The sequence below is a fragment of the Salvelinus namaycush genome, chromosome 33, assembly GCF_016432855.1.
Source record: "Salvelinus namaycush isolate Seneca chromosome 33, SaNama_1.0, whole genome shotgun sequence".
NCBI lineage: Eukaryota > Metazoa > Chordata > Actinopteri > Salmoniformes > Salmonidae > Salvelinus > Salvelinus namaycush.
In genome coordinates this window covers 10,962,699-10,986,525 of record NC_052339.1, presented here as the reverse complement: position 1 = coordinate 10,986,525, position 23,827 = coordinate 10,962,699, and the positions used below count along the sequence as shown (strand labels likewise).

General features: G+C 42.9%; 1 protein-coding gene across 3 annotated transcripts in view; it reads right to left on the bottom strand.

Moving 5' to 3' along the window:
• Nucleotides 1–23,827, bottom strand: part of LOC120027756 (rho GTPase-activating protein 12-like) — an 88,400-nt gene that overhangs the window by 5,584 nt on the left and 58,989 nt on the right. Inside the window, exons 3-15 of one of the 3 annotated variants that reach the window (XM_038972773.1) lie at nt 20,838–21,110; nt 18,337–18,480; nt 17,962–18,042; nt 14,840–14,965; nt 14,243–14,320; nt 7,352–7,413; nt 4,811–4,892; nt 3,309–3,512; nt 2,915–3,017; nt 2,677–2,796; nt 2,443–2,541; nt 2,175–2,252; nt 1,821–1,982 (exon numbers count right to left, since the gene is read on the bottom strand). In XM_038972773.1, coding sequence (XP_038828701.1) covers nt 1,837–1,982; nt 2,175–2,252; nt 2,443–2,541; nt 2,677–2,796; nt 2,915–3,017; nt 3,309–3,512; nt 4,811–4,892; nt 7,352–7,413; nt 14,243–14,320; nt 14,840–14,965; nt 17,962–18,042; nt 18,337–18,480; nt 20,838–21,110 — 1,596 coding nt within the window. In that variant the 3' untranslated portion in view covers nt 1,821–1,836. The remainder of the gene's footprint in view (nt 1–1,820; nt 1,983–2,174; nt 2,253–2,442; nt 2,542–2,676; nt 2,797–2,914; nt 3,018–3,308; nt 3,513–4,810; nt 4,893–7,351; nt 7,414–14,242; nt 14,321–14,839; nt 14,966–17,961; nt 18,043–18,336; nt 18,481–20,837; nt 21,111–23,827) is intronic. The other 2 variants (XM_038972771.1, XM_038972772.1) reach the window with 2 other exon arrangements.

Genomic DNA, 23,827 nt, shown 5'->3' with positions numbered 1-23,827 from the left:
TGTGAGACGCAGAGTAAGTGAACGGATGATCTCCGCATGTGTGGTTCCCACCGTGAAGCATGGAGGAGGTGTGACGGTGCATTAATGGTGACACTGTCAGTGATTTATTTAGAATTCAAGGCACACTTAACCAGCGTGGCTACCACAGCATTCTGCAGCAATACGCCATCCCATCTGGTTTGCACTTAGTGGGACTATCATTTGTTTTTCAACAGGACAATGACCCAACACACCTCCAGCATGTGTAAGGGCTATTTGACCAAGAAGAAGAGTGATGGAGTGCTGCATCAGATGACCTGGCCTCCACAATTACCCGACCTCAACCCAATTGAGATGGTTTGGGATAAGTTGGACCGCAGAGTGAAGGAAAGCCAACAAGTTCTCAGCATATGTGGGAACTCCTTTAAGACTGTTGGAAAACCATTCCAGGTGTACCTGGTTAACAGAATGTCAAGAGTGTGCAAAGCTGTTGTCAAGGCAAAGGGTGACTACTTTGAAGAATCTAAAATATATTTTGATTTGCTTAACACTTTGTTGGTTACTACATTATAACATATGTGTTATTTCATGGTTTTGATGTCTTCACTATTATTCTACAATGTAGAAAATAGTAAAAAATAAAGCAAAACCCTTGAATGAGTAGGTGTGTCCAAACTTTTGACTGGTACTGTATCTCTCCATTATAAAGCTGGTTGTTTGGACCCTGGATGCTGATTGGACAAGCAGCGTTCCTAGTCGTGTTGTAATAGCCATCACAGGCACACTAGGCCTGCTTACAGTTCCATCTGACAATTATCACCGCATCTCATAATAATAATATCATGTTCATGTTTCTGTATGAATCATCTCTTGATCTCAACTCGCAAATGATTCCCCCTTGCTTCCAACCTAACATTTAGGTTGGTACATCAGGGGTTAATATTAGCCTCGCTGTCTCCCTGTCCGACCACAGAAACAATGTTTCACTTTGGAATTTCCACCATAGAGAGTGAACGGTGCCCAGACGAGACAATTATCCTGGACACATCCAAGTAAATGCAAAAAAAATAAAAAATTCAAACATACTAAAATGCAGCTAGTGTACTGTCATTCCAGGTTCAATGTTTGGCGTGACTCAGTTAGCTGAAGTTGGCTAGTGACAATAACGTTACCCAGCCTGCATAGCAAACATTTTGTTTAGAACGGACGACCTGTCCTTTTGCATCGCAACTATGCAAAAACAATTAAGGACTGGTTCATGTCTGTAGCAACATAACCAAAACAACTAACTTATCAAAATAACATTTTAATGAAACTGTTTAATTCATTGTTATTTGAATATGTTGGTAACAGTTTTGTAAAACCAATAAAGCAGGCGGGGCAGTGCTGTATCATGAATACAGACAGTCACAGGTAAATAAAACAATGCCATTTACTCGTGACTGTACTCATGATACAGCACTGCCTCTTGTTGCTTAATTATGCGTGGGTATACTTTGGAACAGATTTCCAAAATTAAAATCACTTGGAGCTGATTTGCTGGTGTTTTTAGTCTTTTGTGTTCTCCCCCCAAATAAAAAAAGAACCCTGATTTACATGATCCTAATTGAATAGGGTGAATTCAAATGATAAGGGCACCATCTTGTGGACACATTTAAAACAGCAAATACTGTATTTGGAATCACTTAAACCAAGTGGTAAATTGAGCGTGAAGTCAATGTCTTAATGGACATTGTCTTTAGGTGAACCATCAAACCTTAATGTAACTATTAGAAACAGTGGCTCAGCAGGACAAGCATACAGTAAAGTACAGGGTTATACAACACAGTAAAGTGCGTTACAGTGTAGTTAAGTGTGTTACTGCTCACTGATGGCGTTGATAAAGTCGTTGAAGGAGTCGTAGGTGAAGAGTGGTTCAGGCAGCTCTCTGAAGAACATCTTCAGGGCTCCCGTGGTGACGTGGATGTCCTCCCACTTACTGTCTTCCAACTCTAACTGTTCATCTAGGAGATAGAGACACAGCTTTTAAGACAAGAGATCATGGTCTGTTCAAGAAGTTAATGTTGGACTGACTGACACCCAAACCTCTTTACAAAATGACTATACCTCCAGTACCTTCGTCACTAACCATGTACCAAAGCTACTGGAAAAAGCTATAACATCATATTATATCATTGAAGGGAGTTAGGCCCTACCGTGATTCACAGCGAAGCGCAGCTTCTGTATCACAGCTAGATTCCCACTCACTCTGTATATGCCATCTATACTCAGACCTGAGGAAGATGGAGAGATCGAGACAGGCAGAGAGAGAGAGAGAGAAACAGCATTAGAACTCGTGTTTGTGACTCAGCACACAATCATCATTACAGAAATCTTGACATCTCATCTCTGGAAAAATTCTAATCATAACTCAAAAGACAGAGAGAGGGAACAGATAAAGGAACAGAGATGTATGGCTCGTACCTGTGGTCTCCACGTGGTCGATGCACGTGGTGACAAAGTTGGGCACTGACGTGTTCTCCCTCTGACACAGGCTGCTCAGACTGCAGCCAAACACCTGGTCTGAGAAACAACACGGAGAGACGTCAAATTACAATGTTTCGTTATCAAGGGTTTTATCACTACGTTTAGCTTCCTCTAGTTGAGGACAGCAGTAGGTCCATTCTCGGGAACCCATAACCAAATCTCCATCCATACCTTTAATGTATCCCTTGTCCTTGACGGCCTGGTAGGTGGGTCGGCGGGTCAGGAACTTCTTCAGCTTCACTCTAGTCTTTTTCTGGTCAGTGGAGTCCATACTGATAGACGTCTTCATCGCTGAAACCATATGGAAGGAAAATGTCTAAACAGGTACCAAGAGGGCATTTGGTGACAATACCTTCTAAGATCACTAAAACACACGCACACCCTCTCACAGCGTATTTAGTCAAGGCACCTCTGTTTTTCTTGGAGTCTCGGTGGTCCTTCTCCTTGTCTTGTTTCTCTGCCCCGGGGGACTCAGGCATGTCCTCCTCTATGGCCTCATCTGACTCCCATGCCTGTCCCCACACACACACACACACACACCTTCCGTTAGGGAAGTCAACCTGGACCAGTTCTACCCTCTAATGGAGGGATGTGGAACTGAACAGATAAAAATAAATGAATATTCAGAAGATCCTCATTACAAAGATTCTAGAGCGTCATTGGCTTGTACTGTACTTTACTAGTCCCTCTGACGGACATCTAAACAGAGCAAGTTAGTGCAGGATTTGATTATGACTTGGGAAATAGTATGTTATAGGTGTGGTAGTTACTAAGCTCTGGACTGAAGAGAGAGGTCCACTCACATGTGTGCTGATGGTGTCTGTCAGGGCTCGGTACCAGTCGTTGATGACGCTGTCAATCTCTGATTGGATCAGCAGCTCCGTCCCCTGACGGGTCTTCAGTTCAATGACGTGCTTCTTGCTGGACTTATCCTTGGATGCCCAATCAACTGACCCCCCTCTGAGATCCACAGTGAACTCCGGCTTCGACTGGTTACCCACAAACTTCTACAAGGGAATAATTCAACATTCAGACAAATCAGTTGAGAGCTGGGTTTCCAACTCAAGGATAGTAATAGTGGTAAATCTTTCATGAGTATTTTTCACACAGTTGTTATTTCAAGTTGCATTAAAAACAACCAAAGCAGTGTTGTTACAAGTTACTGTGTTATAGTTACACATAGTTATTAACCGCTACGTTGACTTGAAGATAAACCACGGCTGATCATATTCACACTACTGTGTTGCAAGCTGGACATTTAGTACTGTACGGGGAAGTTCAACTGTTATCAATTTGTTTTGTACTCAGTAGGTTAGTATTGTATGCATATCAACAACACCTTTATCTAGGCCAGTGGTTCCCAAACTGTGGGGCACAAAGGAGGGGGCGTACCTTAGAGAGCTATTTATAACTTGTCAGAAATGTTCAGATTAACTAGCCCATGTCAGGTTAAGTTTTTTTTATTTCGTTTTTTTTAAGCCCATAGATATTGTTGACATTTTTTTTAAATCACTCAAATATCATATGAATACACATTAGACATGGCAAAATGTATAGAATTGCAAAAAAAATAAGCTTTAAACCTGCAAAATGATCTCCGCCAACAAGAGGGGTGTGAACAGTTTGTCATGAACAGTGATGGTGCCCATAGAAATAGGGGGGCGGGGGACCCAGAGGAAACACATCCCTTGGTCAACCAATCAGGCTAGGTTATGAGCAGCAGGCAGGGGATAGTGTGAGCATAACGGACAGGCAGGGGGACAAATGGAACACATGCACAGGGACAGAGGAGACATACAGTGGCAGCTGGGGCACGCCCATTGACAGAGTGGACATAGGAGACAGCTGGGCAGGGCTTGACCGAACGCTTCCAGTTGGCCAGCAGAGTGAGCAGCAGCTCAGGGATGGAGCCACTACGGTAGTGCGGCTTTGGATGAGGAGAGGAAAGGAAGAAGGAGAGGAAAATAATAGAGTAAGAGGAGAGGAGAAGGATGGCAAATGAGAAATATAGAGTCACAGACAGATGACAGAAGGGACAACGGAAACTAAAGAACAGATAGAAAGACATATGGTGCACTAGCACTACTACTAAATGGAGATAGACAGCCAACCAGGTAGTTCTTAGGCACTAAAACTCCCACCCTCTTTTTGAGGTGAAAAACTCCTGCAGGTTATTGGAAAAGTAGGGGAGGTATTCAGCTCTAATTTTATTTCAAAAAAATTAACTCAAGTCCACTGTACAAACTCTGCCACATTTGTTTTAACCCAAGATGGTTCCTAACAAGGTGGCTGATGGGGTACGTACCCAGCTGGTGCCACTCCCCTGTCCTTTAGCGAAGAGCAGTGAGGAGCCCTGGAGTACTGTCCACGAAGATGTCCAGTTCTTCCTGTTATAACCACGTCACAACCATTTATCAACCATAAACCACGTCACATCTATTTATCAACCATCACAACACAACCCTTTATAAAACCATCAACCACGTCACAATACAACCATTTATCAACCAGTCCCAACTAGTGTTGCAAAGCTACCGGAATCTTCAATCATTTTGGTAATTAACAGAAAATATATGATAATCTATCGTAACTTTGGTCATGTTTACTTGAATAACTTGTAAAAAAAAAAAAAAAAAAGATGAATATATAGTCTTCAGTTTTTATACCTGAACATATTGTCCTTGAGTTTCTAGTAGATAGACCAGGGCTTCCCAAATCGTTTTGGCCCGCGACCCAACTTTGAGATAAAAACATTCCCCACCATGTAAAGAAAGTTATGGAATAATTTCCATGATTTAAAATGTTTTTTTAGTCATTTGGCAGAGGCTCTTATCCAGAGCCACTTACAGTAGTGAGTGGATACATTTTTGTACTTTTCCCCCCCATACTGGCCCACCGTGCGAATCGAACCCACAACCCTGGCGTTGCAAGGGCCATGCTTTACCAACTAGGCAACACGGGACGGCAAATGTTTACTTTTTAAATTTGGGCTATGACAGTCTACTGACATAACCCCGGTTCTATGAACCAAGCACAAACGCTCTCTCGCAACCCCATTTTCAAAGCAGGCGACCCTTAATTTGGTCACGACCCCTAGTTTGGGAAACCCTGCTATATGGTTCAAGAGAAAATAGCCTAATTAATGGAAAAAGCATCAATCAACAATGGCATTATTTTCAATGAACTCTGCAACAATCCCAACTATAGATTGTTTTCACAACTGCCACTAGTTTGACGCTAAAATATTGACAACAAATACATAAATACACAAATACTGTGTAAAAAATAAATAAAGCATATTTCATGCTGAAACCCTCATATTAAACACCAATGATATTCACTAAGTTAATGGTGTATATTTACTAGGGCTGTCCAACTAACTGATCAAGAGTCGTCTGTTCTTGATTTAGTGTATTTTTCCATATATAGACACATCCTATGTGTTTTAATCAAATCAACTATATGCACTCAGCTTGTCTGATACTTTAAGCGAATTGTTTGATTAAATAATTAAGACGCATAAATGGCGAGAGGGAGTCAGACCGCAATTGATTGTGCCAGGCCTGGCTCAGACTTGCTGCACTGTTAAAAAAAAAGTATTTTTAAATTGAGTGACTTTGTGACTAGCACCTGTCGTCTCTCTCTCCTCCTGGCTGCAGGGACCACCACAGAACATCAGTGTGTATAGTGCTGTCTGTGTTGCTGAAGCTGCAACATAATTACAGCCATTTCTGATGGAATAGTTATGTTACCAAAATCCTTCATTTGTTTAGGAAAAACATTCCCTATTCCCTCAAACCTTGCTCTCTTTACGTGACATGTATGCTTCTTCCATTTAAGAATGATGGAGGCCACTGTGTTCTTGGGGACCTCCAATGCTGCACAAGTTTTTTGGTACCATTCCCCAGATCTGTACCTGGACACAATTCTGTCTCGGAGCTCTACGGACAATTCCTTCGACCTCATGGCTTGGTTTTTGCTCTGACATGCACTGTCAACTGTGGGACCTTTATATAGACAGGTGTGTGCCTTTACAAATCATTTCCAAATCAATTGAATTTACCACAGGTGGACTCCAATCAAGTTGTAGAAACATCTCAAGGATGAACAATGGAAACAGGATGCACCTGAGCTCAATTTCGAGTCTCGTAGCAGTGTCTGAATACTTATGTAGATAATGTATTTCTGTTTTTTTAGTATTAATACATTTGCAAACATTTCTAAAAACATGTTTTCGCTTTGTCATTATGGGGTATTGTGTTTAGCTTGATGAGGAAATATATTAATTTAATCCATTTTAGAATAAGGCTGTAACAAAATGTGGAAAAAGTCTAGGGGTCTGAATACTTTCCGAATGCACTGTATATGGGTGATTTATGAAGCCAGGCACATTTAACAGTTAGTCAATAACCTATAGACCTTAGGGGCGGCAGGTAGCCTAGTGGTTAGAGCGTTGGGCTGTGATGATCTAAATTACCCAAAACAGCCACTAGATGTCTTGTGATTGAATGTAATCTATTTTAGATATTACTACAGACACCTGTGATAATCTAAATTACCCAAAACAGCCACTAGATGTCTTGTGATTGAATGTAATCTATCTTTGAAAGATACCAAAATTCTGGTAGTTTACCGGCAAACTTAAAACGTTTCCAGTGAGATACCCTCCCTTTGCAACCCTAGCTCTAACACAAGCATGTATCAACCATCAGTCTGTCCATTATATCAACAAAGAATCAATGGCATTGTTTTGTTTGTCTGTATGATGCTGTATTGTCCTCTTACTTCCACATAAGATAATGACAATGTTTTCTAATCTATATGATCTTTATACAGTATGGTTTACCTGACTTTCTTGCCATTCTCAGTGATTTTGGTGACATTGAGGACTCCACACTTCTCAGAGGGCTGTGGAGGGAGACAGACAGGAGACATTAACAAAGTCAGACTGACATGCCTAGTTAAATAGAAAAAAGAAAAAAAGACCCAAGAAGTTCACACACACCACAAAAACCCACCCACCCACACAGCAGGGGAAAAGGAAAACACAGCCAGTGGCAGTGAGATACAGAAAAAGGATTTGAACATAATGAGGCTCATGCCTTGAGCACACATTAACACACACATGTACTGATGCACACACACACACACACACACAAAAGAAACGGGGCAGTAAAGGGAGTGATGCCCATGCAAACAGACATGTTTCATTGTACCACCAATAGGCTGTGCTACGACACAGACACACAATCTATTGATTCAAACGATTCGTTATCAATGGTCCCACAAGGTGAAAGACAATACCGTAACAGAGAAACACAACATAAACTTAAAAGGAGATTGGACAGTAGAAAAGGACGTTGGCCATGGTAGCAGATAGAGACAGAAAGAACACATGCAGGAGAGAAAGAGAGAGGTTTGGGCGATATACTGTTTATACCGGGGTATTTCAAATTACCGACGATATGATTTAATACTGTTAAATGTACAGTTGAAGTTGGAAGTTTACATACACTTAGCCAAATACATTTAAACTCAGTTTCTCACAATTCCTGACATATAATCCTTGTAAAAATTCCCTGTCTTAGGTCAGTTAGGATCACCACTTTATTTTTAGAATGTGAAATGTCAGAATAATAGTAGAGAGAATGATTTATTTCAGCTTTTATTTATTAAATCAAATTCCCAGTGGGTCAGAAGTTTACATATACTCAATTAGTATTTGGTAGCATTCCACAAGCTTCCCACAATAAGTTGGGTGAATTTTGGCCCATTCCTCCTGACAGAGCTGGTGTAACTGAGTCAGGTTTGTAGGCCTCCTTGCTCACACACGCCTTTTCAGTTCTGCCCACAAATGTTCTATAGGATTGAGGTCTGGGCTTTGTGATGGCCACTCCAATACCTTGACTTTGTTGTCCTTAAGCCATTTTGCCACAATTTTGGAAGTATGTTTAGGGTCATTGTCCATTTGGAAGACCCATTTGCGACCAAGCTTTAACTTCCTGACTGATGTCTTGAGATGTTGCTTCAATATATCCACACCATTTTCCTGCCTCGTGATACCATCTATTTTGTGAAGTGCACCAGTCCCTCCTGCAGCAAAGCATGCCCACAACATGATGCTGCCACCCCTGTGCTTCATGGTTGGGATGGTGTTCTTCGGCTTGCAAGCATAACCCTTTTTCCTCCAAGAATAACGATGTTCATTATGGCCAAACAGTCCTATTTTTGTTTCATCAGACCAGAGGACATTTCTCCAAAAAGTACGATCTTTGTCCCCATGTGCAGTTGCAAACCGTAGTCTGGGTTTTTTTTCGGTTTTGGAGCAGTGGCTACTTCCTTGCTGAACGGCCTTTCAGGTTATGTCAATATAGGACTCGTTTTACTGTAGATAAAGATACTTTTGCACACGTTTCCTCCAGCATCTTCACAAGGTCCTTTGCTGGTGTTCTGGGATTGATTTGCACTTTGCGCACCAAAGTACGTTCATCTCTAGGAGACAGAACGCGTCTCCTTCCTGAGCGGTATGACGGCTGCGTCATCCCATAGTGTTTATACTTGCAAACTATTGTTTGTACAGATGAACGTGGTACCTTCAGGCATTTGGAAATTGGTCCCAAGGATGAACCAAACTTGTATAAACATTTTTTTCTGAGGTCTTGGCTGATTTCTTTTGATTTTCCCATGATGTCAAGCAAAAAGGCACTGAGTTTGAAGGTAGGCCTTGAAATATATCCACAGGTACACCTCCAATTGACTCAAATGATGTCAATTAGCCTATCAGAAACTTCTAAAGCCATGACATCATTTTTGGGAATTTTCCAAGCTGTTTAAAGGCACAGTCAACTTAGTGTATGTAAACTTCTGACCCACTGGAATTGTGATACAGTGAATTATAAGTGAAATAATCTGTCTGTAAACAACTGTGGGAAAAATTACTTGTGTCATGCACAAAGTAGATGTCCTAAGCAACTTGCCAAAACTATAGTTTGTTAACAAGAAATGTATGGAGTGGTTGAAAAACTAGTTTTAATGACTCCAACCTAAGTGTATGTAACCTTCCAACTTCAAATGTAAATGTCCTCTCATTGCCATCCAATTATTAGTACCCGTGGGAATTATAATATGTTTGGCCACATTTAATTTGTTGCTAGACAGACTTTTCAAGGCACTTGCTGTTGTTGGGCACCATAGCGTTCTGACTGACATGCCAGGGAATAGCAGTTTCACTCTGAGAAATGTCCCATTGGAGTCACATAAAATGAAGGCCATGTGATGCTCTGCCTGTGTGCTGCTGTTCTGGGCTGTGGTGTTAGAGTACCATTCTCTTACAAGGTGTCTGCTAGCTCTTTCAGTGATGTAAACTCATGTATACAGTGGCTTGTGAAAGTATTTACCCCCTTGGCATTTTTCCTATTTTGATGCCTTACATCTTGGAATTAAAATAGATTTTTGGAGGGTTTGTATCATTTGATCTACACAACATGCCTACCACTTTGAAGATGCTAAATCTTTTTTATTGTGAAACAAACAAGAAATAAGATAAAAAATAGAAAACTTGACTGTGCATAACTATTCACCCACCCAAGTCAATACTTTGTAGAGCCACCTTTTGCAGCAATTACAGCTGCAAGTCTCTTGGGGAATGTCTCCATAACCTTGGCACATCTAGCCACTGGGATTTAGGGTCATTGTCCTGCTGGAAGGTGAACCTCCGTCCCAGTCTCAAATCTCTGGAAGACTGAAACAGGTTTCCCTCAAGAATTTCCCTGTATTTAGCGCCATCCATCATTCCTTCAATTCTGACCAGTTTCCATGTCCCTGCCGATGAAAAACATCCCCACAGCATGATGCTTCCACCACCATGCTTCACTGTGGGGATGGTGTTCTCGGGGAGATGAGAGGTGTTGGGTTTGTGCCAGACATAGCGTTTTCCTTGATGGCCAAAAAGCTAAATTTTAGTCTCATTTTACCAGAGTACCTTCTTCCATATGTTTGGGGAACACCAAACGTGTTGGATAATTTTTTGGGCCACTTTCTGGCCACTCTTCCGTAAAGCCCAGCTCTGTGAAGTGTACGGCTTAAAGTGGTCCTATGGTCAGATACTCTAATCTCCGCTGTGGAGCTTTGCAGCTCCTTCAGGGTCATCTTTGGTCTCTTTGTTGCCTCTCTGATTAATGCCCTCCTTGCCTGGTCCATGAGTTTTGGTGGGCGGCCCTCTCTTGGCAGGTTTGTTGTGGTGCCATATTCTTAAAAAAAAATTAATAAGGGATTTAATGGTGCTCCGTGGGATGTTCAACGTTTCAGATTTTTTTTTATAACTCAACCCTGATCTGTACTTCTCCACAACTTCGTACCTAACCTGTTTGGAGAGCTCCTTGGTCTTCATGGTGCTGCTTGCTTGGTGGTGCTCCTTGCTTAGTAGTGTTGCAGACTCTAGGGCCTTTCAGAACAGGTGTATATATACTGAGATCATGTGACACTTACATTGCACACAGGTGGAATTAATTTAACTAATTATGTGACTTCTGAAGGTAATTGGTTGCACCAGATCTTATTTAGGGACTTCATAGCAAAGAGGGTGAATACATATGCACGCAGCACTTTTCCGTTTTATATTTTGGATAATTTTTTGAAACAAGATATTTTTTCCATTTCACTTCACCAATTTGGAATATTTTGTGTAGGTCCATTACATGAAATCCAAATAAATATCCATTTAAATTACAGGTTGTAATGCAACAAAATAAGAAAAACACCAAGGGGGATGAATACTTTTGCAAGGCACTGTATGGAGGACAAGTGCAGCTTCTAAGCCTTGAATCATTACGGTGTCATTGTTGTAGGTGAAGAGTCGATTACTAGTCCTGTACATCAAATACCAAGATATGTTGACCATTAGTGATTCTCTCTTTCTGACATGGCAAAAGTGCCTACATGAGGCAGAACACCAAACAGCAGTATGCTCTCTATAGAAGAGAAGGTCAGAGATTGTATTCTTGTCTCCAATTAGGGTATAATCAGCAAACAATGTCTCTGGATTTTCCCTCAGCAGCTTTTTCTTGTAATGCTGTTTAGAATGTTCAGAGTTCTGTTCTGCTGGTGGATCAAATAGAATGGGCCAAGCTCCTCCTACTGTTGCCATTGTTATTTTTCAAATTTGAGCGCTGAAGCATGCAACATTTGAAATAATGCACTTTTTGTAATGAAAATATAAAGCTATTAAATGTGTAATTTAGTGTAATTAACACTGTACACAAATTCTAATGTCCAGAACAATCCTCAACTTTATTTGCTTTTTTGTTTGTTAATGTTGGTTCGTTCCCTTTTCTTTCTTTTAGAAATCCTCCAAATCAATTCATTTTCTGTTGGTTTTATCCTTTATTTTCCCTCCTTCTCATTGTCCTTGTGTCCTAGTCCCTCAATCCTGCTCTTGTTGCTTCTTGCTAGATGATCAAGACAACTTAAGGCTTGTTCACACTGCAGGCCTTAATACTCCAATCAGTTTTGTGTTTCAAATCCAATTTGTTCTACTGACTGTCGGTGGTGGTGCTTGTGCTTCCTATCACTCAGAAGTGATGTAACAAGCTAAGCTGACAACAATGCCTGCCACGGACGTTTCCCAGTTGCTTTGAATGTTCAAAATCATAGGGTAAGAACGCTTTAAAGCCTCAAAAGATAACATGATCCAACTTTCAAAACAAGTCCTTTTTGGCTAGCCGCAGCAATCAACTAGCTAGCTAGGTAGCTGTTCAGCTTTCTAGAACATTCACTAATTTGCTTGTAAACAGTTAACAAGCTAACATTAGTTAGCTACCACATGTTCTTGTCAAGCTGTCAGAAGAGTAGCTAGCGAGCAACAAGATATGCTGAATAACAGTCTAAAAACCACTTGAGGGCAAATAAATCAGATTTGACCATTCAGACACAAGTCACATGACCATGAATCATATTTGTATCTGATTTCAAACCACCTACGAAGGCGGTATGAAATGTGGCTTGAAATATCTGATTCCATGTCCTTTTGGCTGTTCAGACTGCAGGAAAAACAACAGATTTGAATCAGATACGCAAATAAATAGGAGTTGAGTCACTTCAAACTGCCAATGTGAACAAGGCTTTAGTAGACTAGTTGGCTTTCAGGTCCATGTTGATCAATCTCAAAATCTTTATCAATCTTCTCAAAGGAAAAACAGATGTGGAGAACACAGCACTGCATTGAAACAACCAAACTGTTCACTAAAAACTAATTCATTTCACGACATGAAGCACATTTTAGGAGGAGCTCTCCCTAAACTGCTGCTGTTCAGTTAGATGGTGATGTCACATTGGTGAGACATTGGGTGTGTTTGTAAATTCAAAATCGGGAGTCAGAGTGCACTCTGGGTGTTTGTAAATTCAGAGCGTTGTCAGATTGCCCATTTGTAGATTCAGAGCGTTTTGCTCTTGGAGCATTCAGAGTGCACACTGGACGCTCTGGCCGAGGAGTAGGGTTGATCCGAGCGTTCTGACCTCATAACGGCAGTCAAGCACCCAAGCTAATTGGCTAATGTTGGCTAGTTTGCTAGCTACTTCCAGACACAAATGAGAGAACACCTCACTCTGACCATTTTACTCACCCTAGCAGAGCTGGTTAGGCTGTTCATGTTCACCAAAGCTTTGGTGACTGTAACTGTGCTGCTGGCAACAATTTAATTACGCTTTTTTGCCGACGTTTACCAACACCGGCCATATATTTCAATGGGTGTTGAGCGTTCGTAAATTCATCAATTATTCTGCACTCTGGCACACTCAGACGAGAGCACTCTAGTAGATAGCCAGAGGGAATTTACGAAGGCACCAATTGTGTCAAGAGAGAGGAGATATAACATGTTAGATGGATGTTGCATGTTGTGGAGTCAAAGCCAGGGAAAACTAACAGGAGTCAAAGTCAGGAGAACTGTGCTTGGGGGCTGTAGGGCCACAATCCTACACAATGACAGAGACAGAGTGATAAAGAACAAGGTCAACATGATGATGATGATGGAGACTAGAGAAGGTAGGATGAAGAGAATGGTCAGATTAGGGTTAGTTGGTGAGGAAGAGAAAATGGATCAAGAATCTGGAGCAGAAATCTTCCATAATAGCTAGTGCAGGAGTGTCAAACTCCTTCCATGGAGGGCTGAGTGTTTGCAGGTTTTTGTTTTTTACGATCAATTAAGCCCTAGACAACCAGGTGTGGGGAGTTCCTGACTAATTAGTGACCTTAATTCATCAATCAAGTATAAGGGAGTAGCGAAAACCCGCAGACACTCGTCCCGCCGTGGAATGAGTTTGACACCTGTGAGCTAGAGTGATGCACCGCACCCTAGGGTACTTAGGGCAGATTACCTGACGTCAAACTGCCAATGGATTTGAACATGTTACGCCAACATACAACTAGGTTATTGTGAAGTGGTTGTGTCAACTAAAAAGGAAAAATGTTAGTTAGCTTAAAGGCTTTGTTTCACTATCAGGGTATAGTCAAAGGTATTCTCTAAATGATTTGGTTTGACTCACAGACAGACAGAGATCAACATAGCATATTTGATTGAGTAAAGGAATTGATTCAGGATCAAGATCGAGTTAAGGTTTTGCGAGGCAGCCTCATCCGTCGCATTTCTGGCTTAAATCGGCAATAGGTAGGTATCTGATCATTTCCACTCTGGATTGGTGGAGGCAGAGTAAGAGGGGAGGTGTGAGAGCGGGAGATACTAACTTTACCACAGAAAAGAGAGCGACCAGCTCTCCCCATGTGATGGCTTGATTCAAAGCGCCTGAGTTTTTTGACAGAGAACTGGAACAGAACCACAAAGACCTGGGTCAAATACATCCGTCAAATATGTTGAAATACTAAGGCTGCACCTGATTAACTTTTCCAGGTACAATGGAACCAATGGACTAGTCCCAAGGAGAATGTTTGGAGAGCATGGCTTAGCCTACATCGCATGTGACTGGGATTTGTCAATGAGGTATTCAGGGATAAAAACTCGCTGAGACCCAAACAAAGCCAAGAGGATGTGAAGTGACCACATGCTGGACAGACTGACCACCTGTGGTACTGACCAGACAAACTACTGACCAGACAACTTCGATAGGGTTCAAGAACACTCTTACAGAGCAGCGTCAAACGTATTTACAGCATTAAAAAAAGTGGTGGCTGGTGACAACCAGGGTTGGGGGCCGTTCCATTCAATTGGTATTGTAATTTCAGTTTAGTCCCGGATTTGACAATTTCAATGGAATTGACAACAGTAAACATGGAGTTTCTGAAAGAAGGTTACTGTACACATAGACAGAGAGCATGTGGTCTTACCTTGTCGTTGAGGTCTAGTACGTAGGTGCTGTGTCTCCACTTGGTCAGGACGATGGGGTCTGGATGTTTCCGCTCCAGACTACGACTCTTGGGGGGGTCGCCTGGCTGGGGAGGAGACAAGTTGTACTGGGGGGAGGGAGAGAGGGAGACAGGAGAGCGAGACGGTGGAGAAAGTCAGAGGAGGACAGAAAGAGAGAGGGAGAGAGAGAGAGAGAGAAGAGAGAAGCGAGACAGGGTGGGTGAGGGTGAGAGAAATAGAGGTCCAGGGTTAACTCATTATCCTCCACTGATCAGATGACAAAGTAAAGGTCCTAGAAGAGCTATGGCTTGGCATGTATCCAGTATCTCCTCTTCATACCTCTCCTCTCATGGCCCAGCGCATCATCAGTCACCCATCAGAAGGCACCCTCTCAGAGAGAAGGAGCTCCCCGCATGTGTATTCATCCAAGATTGCTAAAGGATACCATTGCACCCAGCTTATCTGTATCTACAGTATGTGTGTGTGTCTGTATCCCTGTATCCGCCGGTTGGCCAGCCAAATGAAAGCTAATGCCTATTCTTTACCTCTCTGATCCCTGCTAAACCAACAAGATTACAGGAGAGTCACTAGCCACTAATAGTCCCTGTCAAGTACATTAGGCCACAACCTCCACGCCATCAATGGACCACAGGTGGCGGAGACCGAAGACTACTGTAGATCACCGGGGAGGAAATAGACTGAGGCAGTAGGAAGTGTGCTACCTGGTCGTAGTGTCAGAGCAGTGTTTTCCATAAGCACCGGCCACCGGCTAAAAAGCTGATAAGACCCATTGTGCGCCGGCTACTTTTTCCACTTCATAAATTAACTAGGCTTATCTTCATTTAAAAGTTTCAATTCGCTAGTCAGAAAAGCCTTCGTATAGCATTCTCCCGCTAAAACGAACAACATGCATCTTCTAGTGATCTATTCCTAGGACAGGTCCCTGACAGTCAACAAAGCGAGCGATGACAGGGACACTGCTGGTTTGCCAGTCTGCTGTCTGTCCCGCCTCTCAGTAGTTATTTTTGTGCGCTGTGGTTGGCTGCAGTCAAATGTATTTTCACAGAGGAGGGAGAGCGTGATGCTTCTTCATCATCTCCTTGTGAGCGAATTTACACGTCCCAAGCAATGTAAGTGGTAACGATGAGTTGAAATCCACTTAATTATTGTTTTGTGGAAAATTCATTTATTTTATTTTGTGTGTTTCATAGGCCTATAAAGGGAAAGGGGGAATATACCTAGTCAGTTGTACAATTGAATGCATTCAACATTTAACCCAACCCCTTTGGATCAGAGAGGTGCGGAGGGCTTTCTTAAATCGACATCCACGTCTTCGGCGCCCGGGGAACAGTGGGTTAACTGCCTTGCTCAGGGGCAGAACGACAGATTTTTACCTTACCTACCCGCCATGCTTCCTGCCGAGCCACAGAGTCAGGAGTATAGGCTATTTAGGCTCCTGTGCTTTGATTGACGACCGAACAGCAAGTGTTGACTAGTTTATAAAAAGGTGTCGAACTGACTGAATAAAGTCGATCTCCTATATCCCTTTGCTATTCATAAATCATACAACGTAGTTACACTGAGTGTACAAAACATTAGGAAAACGCTCCTAATATTGTGTTGCATCCCCTTTTGCCCTCAGAACAGCCTCAATTCGTCGGGGCGTGGACTCTACAAGGGGTCAAAAGCGTTCCACAGAGATGGTGGCCCATGTTGACGCCAATGCTTCCAACAGTTGTGTCAAGTTGGCTGGTTGTCCTTTGGGTGGTAGTCCATTCTTGATACACACAGGAAACTGTTGAGCATGAAAACCCCAGCAGTGTTGCAGTTGTTGACACACTCAAACCGGTACACCTGGCACCTACTACCAGACCCCGTTCAAAGGCACGTAAATGTTTTGTCTGGCCCATTCACCCTCAATGACACACATACACAATCCATGTCTCAATTGTCTCAAGGCCTAACAATCCTTCTTTAACCGGTCTCCTCCCCTTCATCTACACTGATTGAAGTGGATTTAACAAGTAACATCAATAAGGGATCATAGCTTTCACCTGGTCAGTCTGTCATAGAAAGAGCAGGTGTTCCTAATGTTTTGTACATTCAGTCTACATGCCCATGGTATCGCATCGGGGCAAGTAAGCCAAAAATCTAGTTTGTATTTTCCTAGGATTCGAGGCCCTTGTCCAGACTTACCAGTGCTGCTAAAGTGACTCGTCAGTGTAGCCTAGTGATAGGTAGTTTGTGAACTAACGGTTATTTTGGAGAGAATCTTTTAGCTGAACGGAACCGAATCGGTGAGAACCATCCTCCCACTGAACATTGTGCATTTTAAAACCATTTTCCTACAATTCTATATTGTTTCTCAACAGGGAATTCATGTTTACTTGACAGAACACAAACCTTTTTCATAGGCTTTTCCCACAATAAACTAAATAGAAAGAGTAGACTAGATTTAGTTTTTTCCACAATAAATTAAATTGAAAGAGTAGACTAAATTAGTTTTTCTGACTACATTACTAATCTACCGCCTTCCCTCAAAGTCCCACCCACAGTGACTGATTGACAGGTTTGTTTTCTTACCCCAAGTGTCCACAGCAGCAGAGCTAATCAAATGCATAATTTGAAGAACAAAAATAATATATTTCAGTAAAACTGAAAACATGACTTTAATCTCAAGAGAATATGGGTTTAATGTTAAAAACAGATGTTCTTACTTAGAAAATAGTTCTGATCATATAGGCCTACATGATATCCAAAACAACAACACACTGAATTTATACATTTTCAGTCATTTTAATTGTAAAGTCATGCCTTTCTACTCAATACCACAACAAATTTGACCAATCTGGGAGGTAAAGTCGTTAAAGTATTCAATAATTTAGCTGTGTATTTCGGGTGGAATCAAAATAGAGCTCATTCTGCAAAACAAATTTGCGGGGGGCATGCCACCCGGACCCTCCCAACCCGGAACTCCCTTGCTGGCTACTTTTTCTATGTGGCTGCCTACTCCATGTACGGAAAACACTGCATAGGAGGTAATACCAGAACCAGCACAACAACACAACACAACGTAACACAATATATTGATATGTTAACTTACTTTGGGTAGCTCCCATTCTGACCTGGAGCCATCAGCGCTGTAGTAGTACGGCCTTCCCTGCTCGTCCACGTGCTTTATCCACTACAAACACATATACGAAATCAGCACCGATCACAGTTTCATAAATACACTGCTTGTCACGGAACAGCAGGGTAAAATGTTCAAAAATAAAGGCAAAGAAACTTGAACAAAAACAACTTCTCTCAACCAAAATTCCCAAAGCCAGTCCTGCCATGGGTACATGATCATAGACATGCATTATTTATTGATTTAGGACCCATCCCCTATGAACCCGGGACAATACCCTGAGCCCTGGGAGAAGCGACAGAGAAACAGAGAGAGTGAAACCAAAGGAGGAGAGGAGAGCCCCAGTACCTTCTCATGAGTATATTCACAGACATAGAGGGTGTGCCCGTGTTCGTCCAGTTCCTCTGACCAGCCTCTAGGGGGCGAGCCGTACTGACTGTCCGACTGACTGGAGTAGGTGCTGCTGTGACAGTTCTCCTCGGAAGACAGTGGCTGCATGGGGGCAGCAGGGAAGAGGAGGAGAGGAGGCGGCGGAACAAAAGAAGGGCGAAAGGGAGAGAAAGAGACCACTGTGATTCGGGGAGAACAGAGGTTTTTTCCAGAGTCATGTTTATTTTATTTTATTTAACCTTTATTTAACTAGGCAAGTCAGTGAAGAACAAATTCTTATTTACAATGACGGCCTATCCCGGCCAAACCCTAACCCGGATGACGCTGGGCCAATTGTGCGCCGCCCTATGGGACTCCCAATCACGGCTGGTTGTGATACAGCCTGGAATCGAACCAGAGTCTGTAGTGATGCCTCCAGCACTGAGATACAGTGCCTTAGATTGCTGCGCCACCCGGGAGATTGATAGATCAATAGATTTACAAAATATTGTACGGAACCAATTGATTTGATTTATTAGTGAATGATCAATGACGCAGCTGTAGAGTACCCATAATAAGAACATTTTTTGTAAAACGAAAACACCCAACAATGCATTCATGCATCCCACCACCATAAAGGCTTAAATCCCCAGGAAAAGGAGACCTTGATCAACTACGGAAATAAGTGTTTATTTACCAGCATTTAATTTGGCATGTTGCAAACGGAGTACTCACTCTAATAGTTCCTGCCTGGTTACAATACACTCAACCACCTCATGGGGGCAGTGGTGTACCACTAACACTACATGAAATCTAAACTGAGGATACGCAGTTTATTTTACTACCTAGCCCTCATCAAAATAGCAACAGCTTGTTTCACTGCTCACAGTTAACACAATATAACTTCTACAGTTGTTGGAAATCATCTATTTCTCTCCGTACATTCTCCCTCATGTTTCCAACGGTAGTAACATATGAAAGTAACATGCCGAGTAGACACAGACAGTATCCCAAATGGCACCCTATTCCATATTTAGTGCACTAATTTTAACCAGAGCCCTATAGACATTGGTCAAATGTATAGCACTAGATTGGGAATAGGGTGGCATTTGAGACGCAATCCATCTGCGCTTCAGTCAGTTATGGCATTACATCAGATGAATCATAAATATTTGGAGAGCATCACTCTAACTGGTACTTAAATATAGTACTCCAGCGGTACTTAAATATAGTACGGCCTCGTCGGCCTGAAACCTACTTCAGTCCTGACCTGGTTTCATTTAACACAGAGTCACACTCGCCCCGTTTCAAAAACCCAGGGAGAGCTGCAATAGGACGGGGACTACCACTGGCCCAACCAGACCAGTCACGAGACCGCTCCCTTAAGCCTCAACACCTGAACTCCTTCCCCCTTCAGAAACCCAGGTGGCGTCACACATCTCTGCATGTCTGGCAGACATCTCAGCTTGGATGACGGCCCAGCATCTCAAGCACAACCTCGAACAAGACGGAGCTGCTCTTCCTCACAGGGAAGGCCTGCTCGCTCAAAGACCTCTCCATCACGGGTAGACAACTCCATGGTGTCCCCCCTCCCAGAGCACAAATAACCTTGGCCTGAACAACACCCTTTTGTTCTCTGACAACATCAAAGCAGTGACTCGATCCTGCAGGTTCATGCTCTACAACATCCGTAGAGTAAGACCCTACCTCACACAGGAAGCGACACAGGTCCTAATCCAGGCACTTGTCATATCCCGTCTAGACTACTGCAACTCTGTTGGCTGGGGTCCCCCGCTTGTCCACCCCTGCAACTTATCCAGAACGCCGCAGCCGCCTGGTGTTCAACCTTTCCAAGTTCTCCCATGTCACCCCGCTCCACCACACACTCCACTGGCATCCGCTTCCAAGACCCTGGTGCTTGCCTACGAAGCAGCAAGGGGAACTGCCCCTCACTAAATCAGGCTATGCTCAAACCCTACACCAGCTCCCGCCCAGCCCAGTCAAAGCTCTTCTCTGTCCTGGAACACCAATGGCGAAACAAGCTTCCCCCTAACGTCAGGACAGCAGAGTCCCTGCCCATCTTCCGAAAACATCTGAAATCCTACCTCTTCAAGGAGTAAACCCCCCCCCCCCCCAAAAAACGAAGAAATGCACTTGTCTTTTCCTACTGATAACTACTTTGCTGAGGGAAAATGTCTGCTAAATGTCTAAAATATAATCAATAGGCTCCAGGGCCACCTTTCAGAGCAGTTGTTGATACGTTAGGGGGACAGATAGATTAGGTAGACTGTAGATCAGCGGCAGGGGTCAACATGATGGGTTAAACTTCCTCAGTTTGATCCAAACCAAACTCTTTTCTCCCTCTCTTTACAGCTCAACTTCAGCTCAGACTGTATCGACAGTATGCTACAGCAAGACAGCCAATGGAATGAGGGTCTGTTTTGATAACAGGGGTGTGTTACAAGGTGTGTGTTACCTACCTCCATCTCTCCCGTGCCATGGGGGTCTCCCCGACTACTACTGGTACTGCAACTAGCATCCCGTACGCGGGGCGGTTTCCACGTGCGCTCGCCGCTGGCTCTGTTATAGTAGAAGTGTCTGCCGGTGAGGTCCTTGTGGGTCTCCCAGTCCCCGAGGACATGCAGTGGGGAGCTTGAAGGAAGGGGGGGCAGGCTGGACTGGGAGATCTTCAGCTCCTGGAGGTTGGTGTAGACAGGGGACTCAGGCCGGCCCTGCCCCGCCGGAGACGTCGTCTGGAAGGGGGGAAGAGATAAGAGTTTTTCACAAGCGACTAACCTTTCCTCTCTAACAGAGTAACATGGCCAGCACGCACTGGCTGGAGAGGTTCCGTTAATGGAGAACTATGGAGGTGCATTACAGAGCGGAGAAGTAGGGGAGAGGGTCGTTTCAGACCACAGATACAGTGATATAATCTCCACGGCAAAGCAGGAAGTAGAAAGAGGATGCATGGGCAGCTTTGGCAAATCAGAAACATGTGGTACGGATGGACGTTGCAACATACTCTAGCCATCTGTTCCTAGCCCAGTGTCAAAACAATGCTGCATGGTATCCAATATCTATTCTACATACTTCCAACTGTAGTCAAGCTATTCATTGTTAGGCCAGTCAAATGCCTTCCTTTGATGCAAAATCCATACACAAACAATTCGCATAAATAAAAACTACTGCGCATTACAACACAATTCAAGATTTAGCATTACTGGACATTGATTGGCCATAATTGGCTTAAATACAATGCCCACATTAGGAGATCGAGAGAATGATTTCAAGAAGAGCAGAGGGTCCATACCCTTATGAAGGAATTAAGGGGTGTTTGAAAGAGGAAGTGTAGGCAGATAGGAAACCCTCCTTCTAGTGCTGTGCGTCTCTCATCACTTAAATAGCGAAGCGTCTGCAGGGATATCAACCGTCAATCTCGAAACCAAAGTACTCACTGACAATGGAGAGGAGACAATAAACAAACCTCTCAGCCTGGAATTTAAACGGAATATTGCTCCGTTGAAACAATAGTTAAAAAGAGTGATATTCCATTTGGATTCCAGGCTACAAAAGCTCTAAATACTACCTTCAGACTAAACACTGGACACACAAAAGAGGCTTTTGGCTGAGCTGTCGTTTATGATATTGTCGAGACAAGAAACGAAAGACGGCATGTTGCATAATAGTGGTGCCATAGTGCTGTTGAACCTGTATTTTGAGGAAATGTGCAAAACGCTAGTATATTTAAGGTTAGGGGGAAACTGAAAGTTGGCTCTGTCAACAGTTTTATATGCCACTCAGTCTGGCCCATACAACAACACAGACAGGATTTCCATGACTACTGAGAATCAAATGTATTACTGCAGAATAATATTTTGGGTTCGGAATAAGATAGCGAGGTTGAGGTACAGTCGTGGTAGCCAGACTGCCGTCTCTGGTGTGGGCCAAGGGTCAAACCAACATTGTGTAAAGTGGCCATAGTCATCACGTAGATAGACCTCGATAGAAAAGCACCTGATTAGACCCCATGGGTCAAACACATACTGTCAGTATGTCAAATAGTTGATTTTGTGTGTACTTTACAATGGAACCAATAGAATAGTCCCAAAAGTGCAGGTGAGGAATGCAAGAGGAAATGCGACAGAGATTAGGGAGGGAGGTAGTTTGAGTAAAAACACCGGACAGCACAGCCAGACAGACATTCCCTAGAATGGAAACAGATGGGGCTTCCTGCTGGGCCTGGAATAATAGGAATATAATCCAAAATAATTATTTAATATCCTGTAGAGCTGCGCTGGAACAGAGTGAAGTTTGCACCGGGAGAGGCCCCGTTGTTTGTCCATTCAGTGTTCTGACTGTAGCATTGGTAGAAGACGTCGGCAGCTGGGAGTAAAGACACAATGAAGCAGGCTCTTAACCGAAACGTCTGTGTATGATTCTAGTGAAGTACAGTAAAAAAATAAAAAAAATAAAAAAAAGTTCTTTGCTACATCTTTTTGTGTGGGGACCTACTATATTTCCTGCAGCTGGGTGTCAGTCAAAGAGGCCCAAGCACAAATAATAGCACGGCTAATTCTACATTGAAACTCAGCTGTCAAAGGCCAAACTCAGTAGGGGAACTGAGAATGAGAACTGAATGATAAGAATCTATAGAAATCAATATGAATGATATGAAGTACCCCAAGGAAAGCTTAGGGGGTCAAAATGCATCTTAGATAAACTCCATGGACCGTTTACCGGTCTTCTCCTACTAGCACTGACTTTGCTGATAATGACTTCATTGAAGGAAATTGTACTTGCTACGACTGAGATATGTGGTTGTCTCACCTCGGCCTCTTAAGATCATTGCGCTTAACTGTATGTCGCTCTGGATAAGAGCGCCTCTGCTAAGTGACACATGTAAAATGATTGGCAATACAAACTGTAGTGTTGTTTTCCTGAGAAGGAAGGTTTTAGTGAGGGAAGGAGGAGACTTGAGCATGCAGACAGCGTTTTGTCCATGGATGGAAGAAATCAATACCATTTTTGGAGAGTGCTCACCAGGCATACATGTACCACATCATTGTGATTTCTAAAAGGAGTGTATTGCTCTCCTCAACATTTTGAGAGCTCCACATCCGCAGGGAAGGACTCCAGAAAGGTACTTAACACACAAACACCCCTAACAAGTTGTTTTGCATTCTATTTTACCCGTCTCTCCCTTTTCTGTCGAGAAGGAAAATAAGAGGTCTCTCTCTATAGCAAGCAAACTCAGAAATAGACCGACTACTAGGCCAAGAGAAGGCCAAGAGAATCGAGGTGGCCTCGTTTGCTAAATGGGATGGACTGGATGAAGTCAGAGTTAATTCAAGTTCAGTCAAGTTTTTAGCTCTTGGAAGGTTTGCCACACAGTGGTGAAATAGGCAATTTAAAGCAATTTAAGCCACATGAAAGAAGATACTTCAAGAAGCAATAGACAATAGCCTACGAA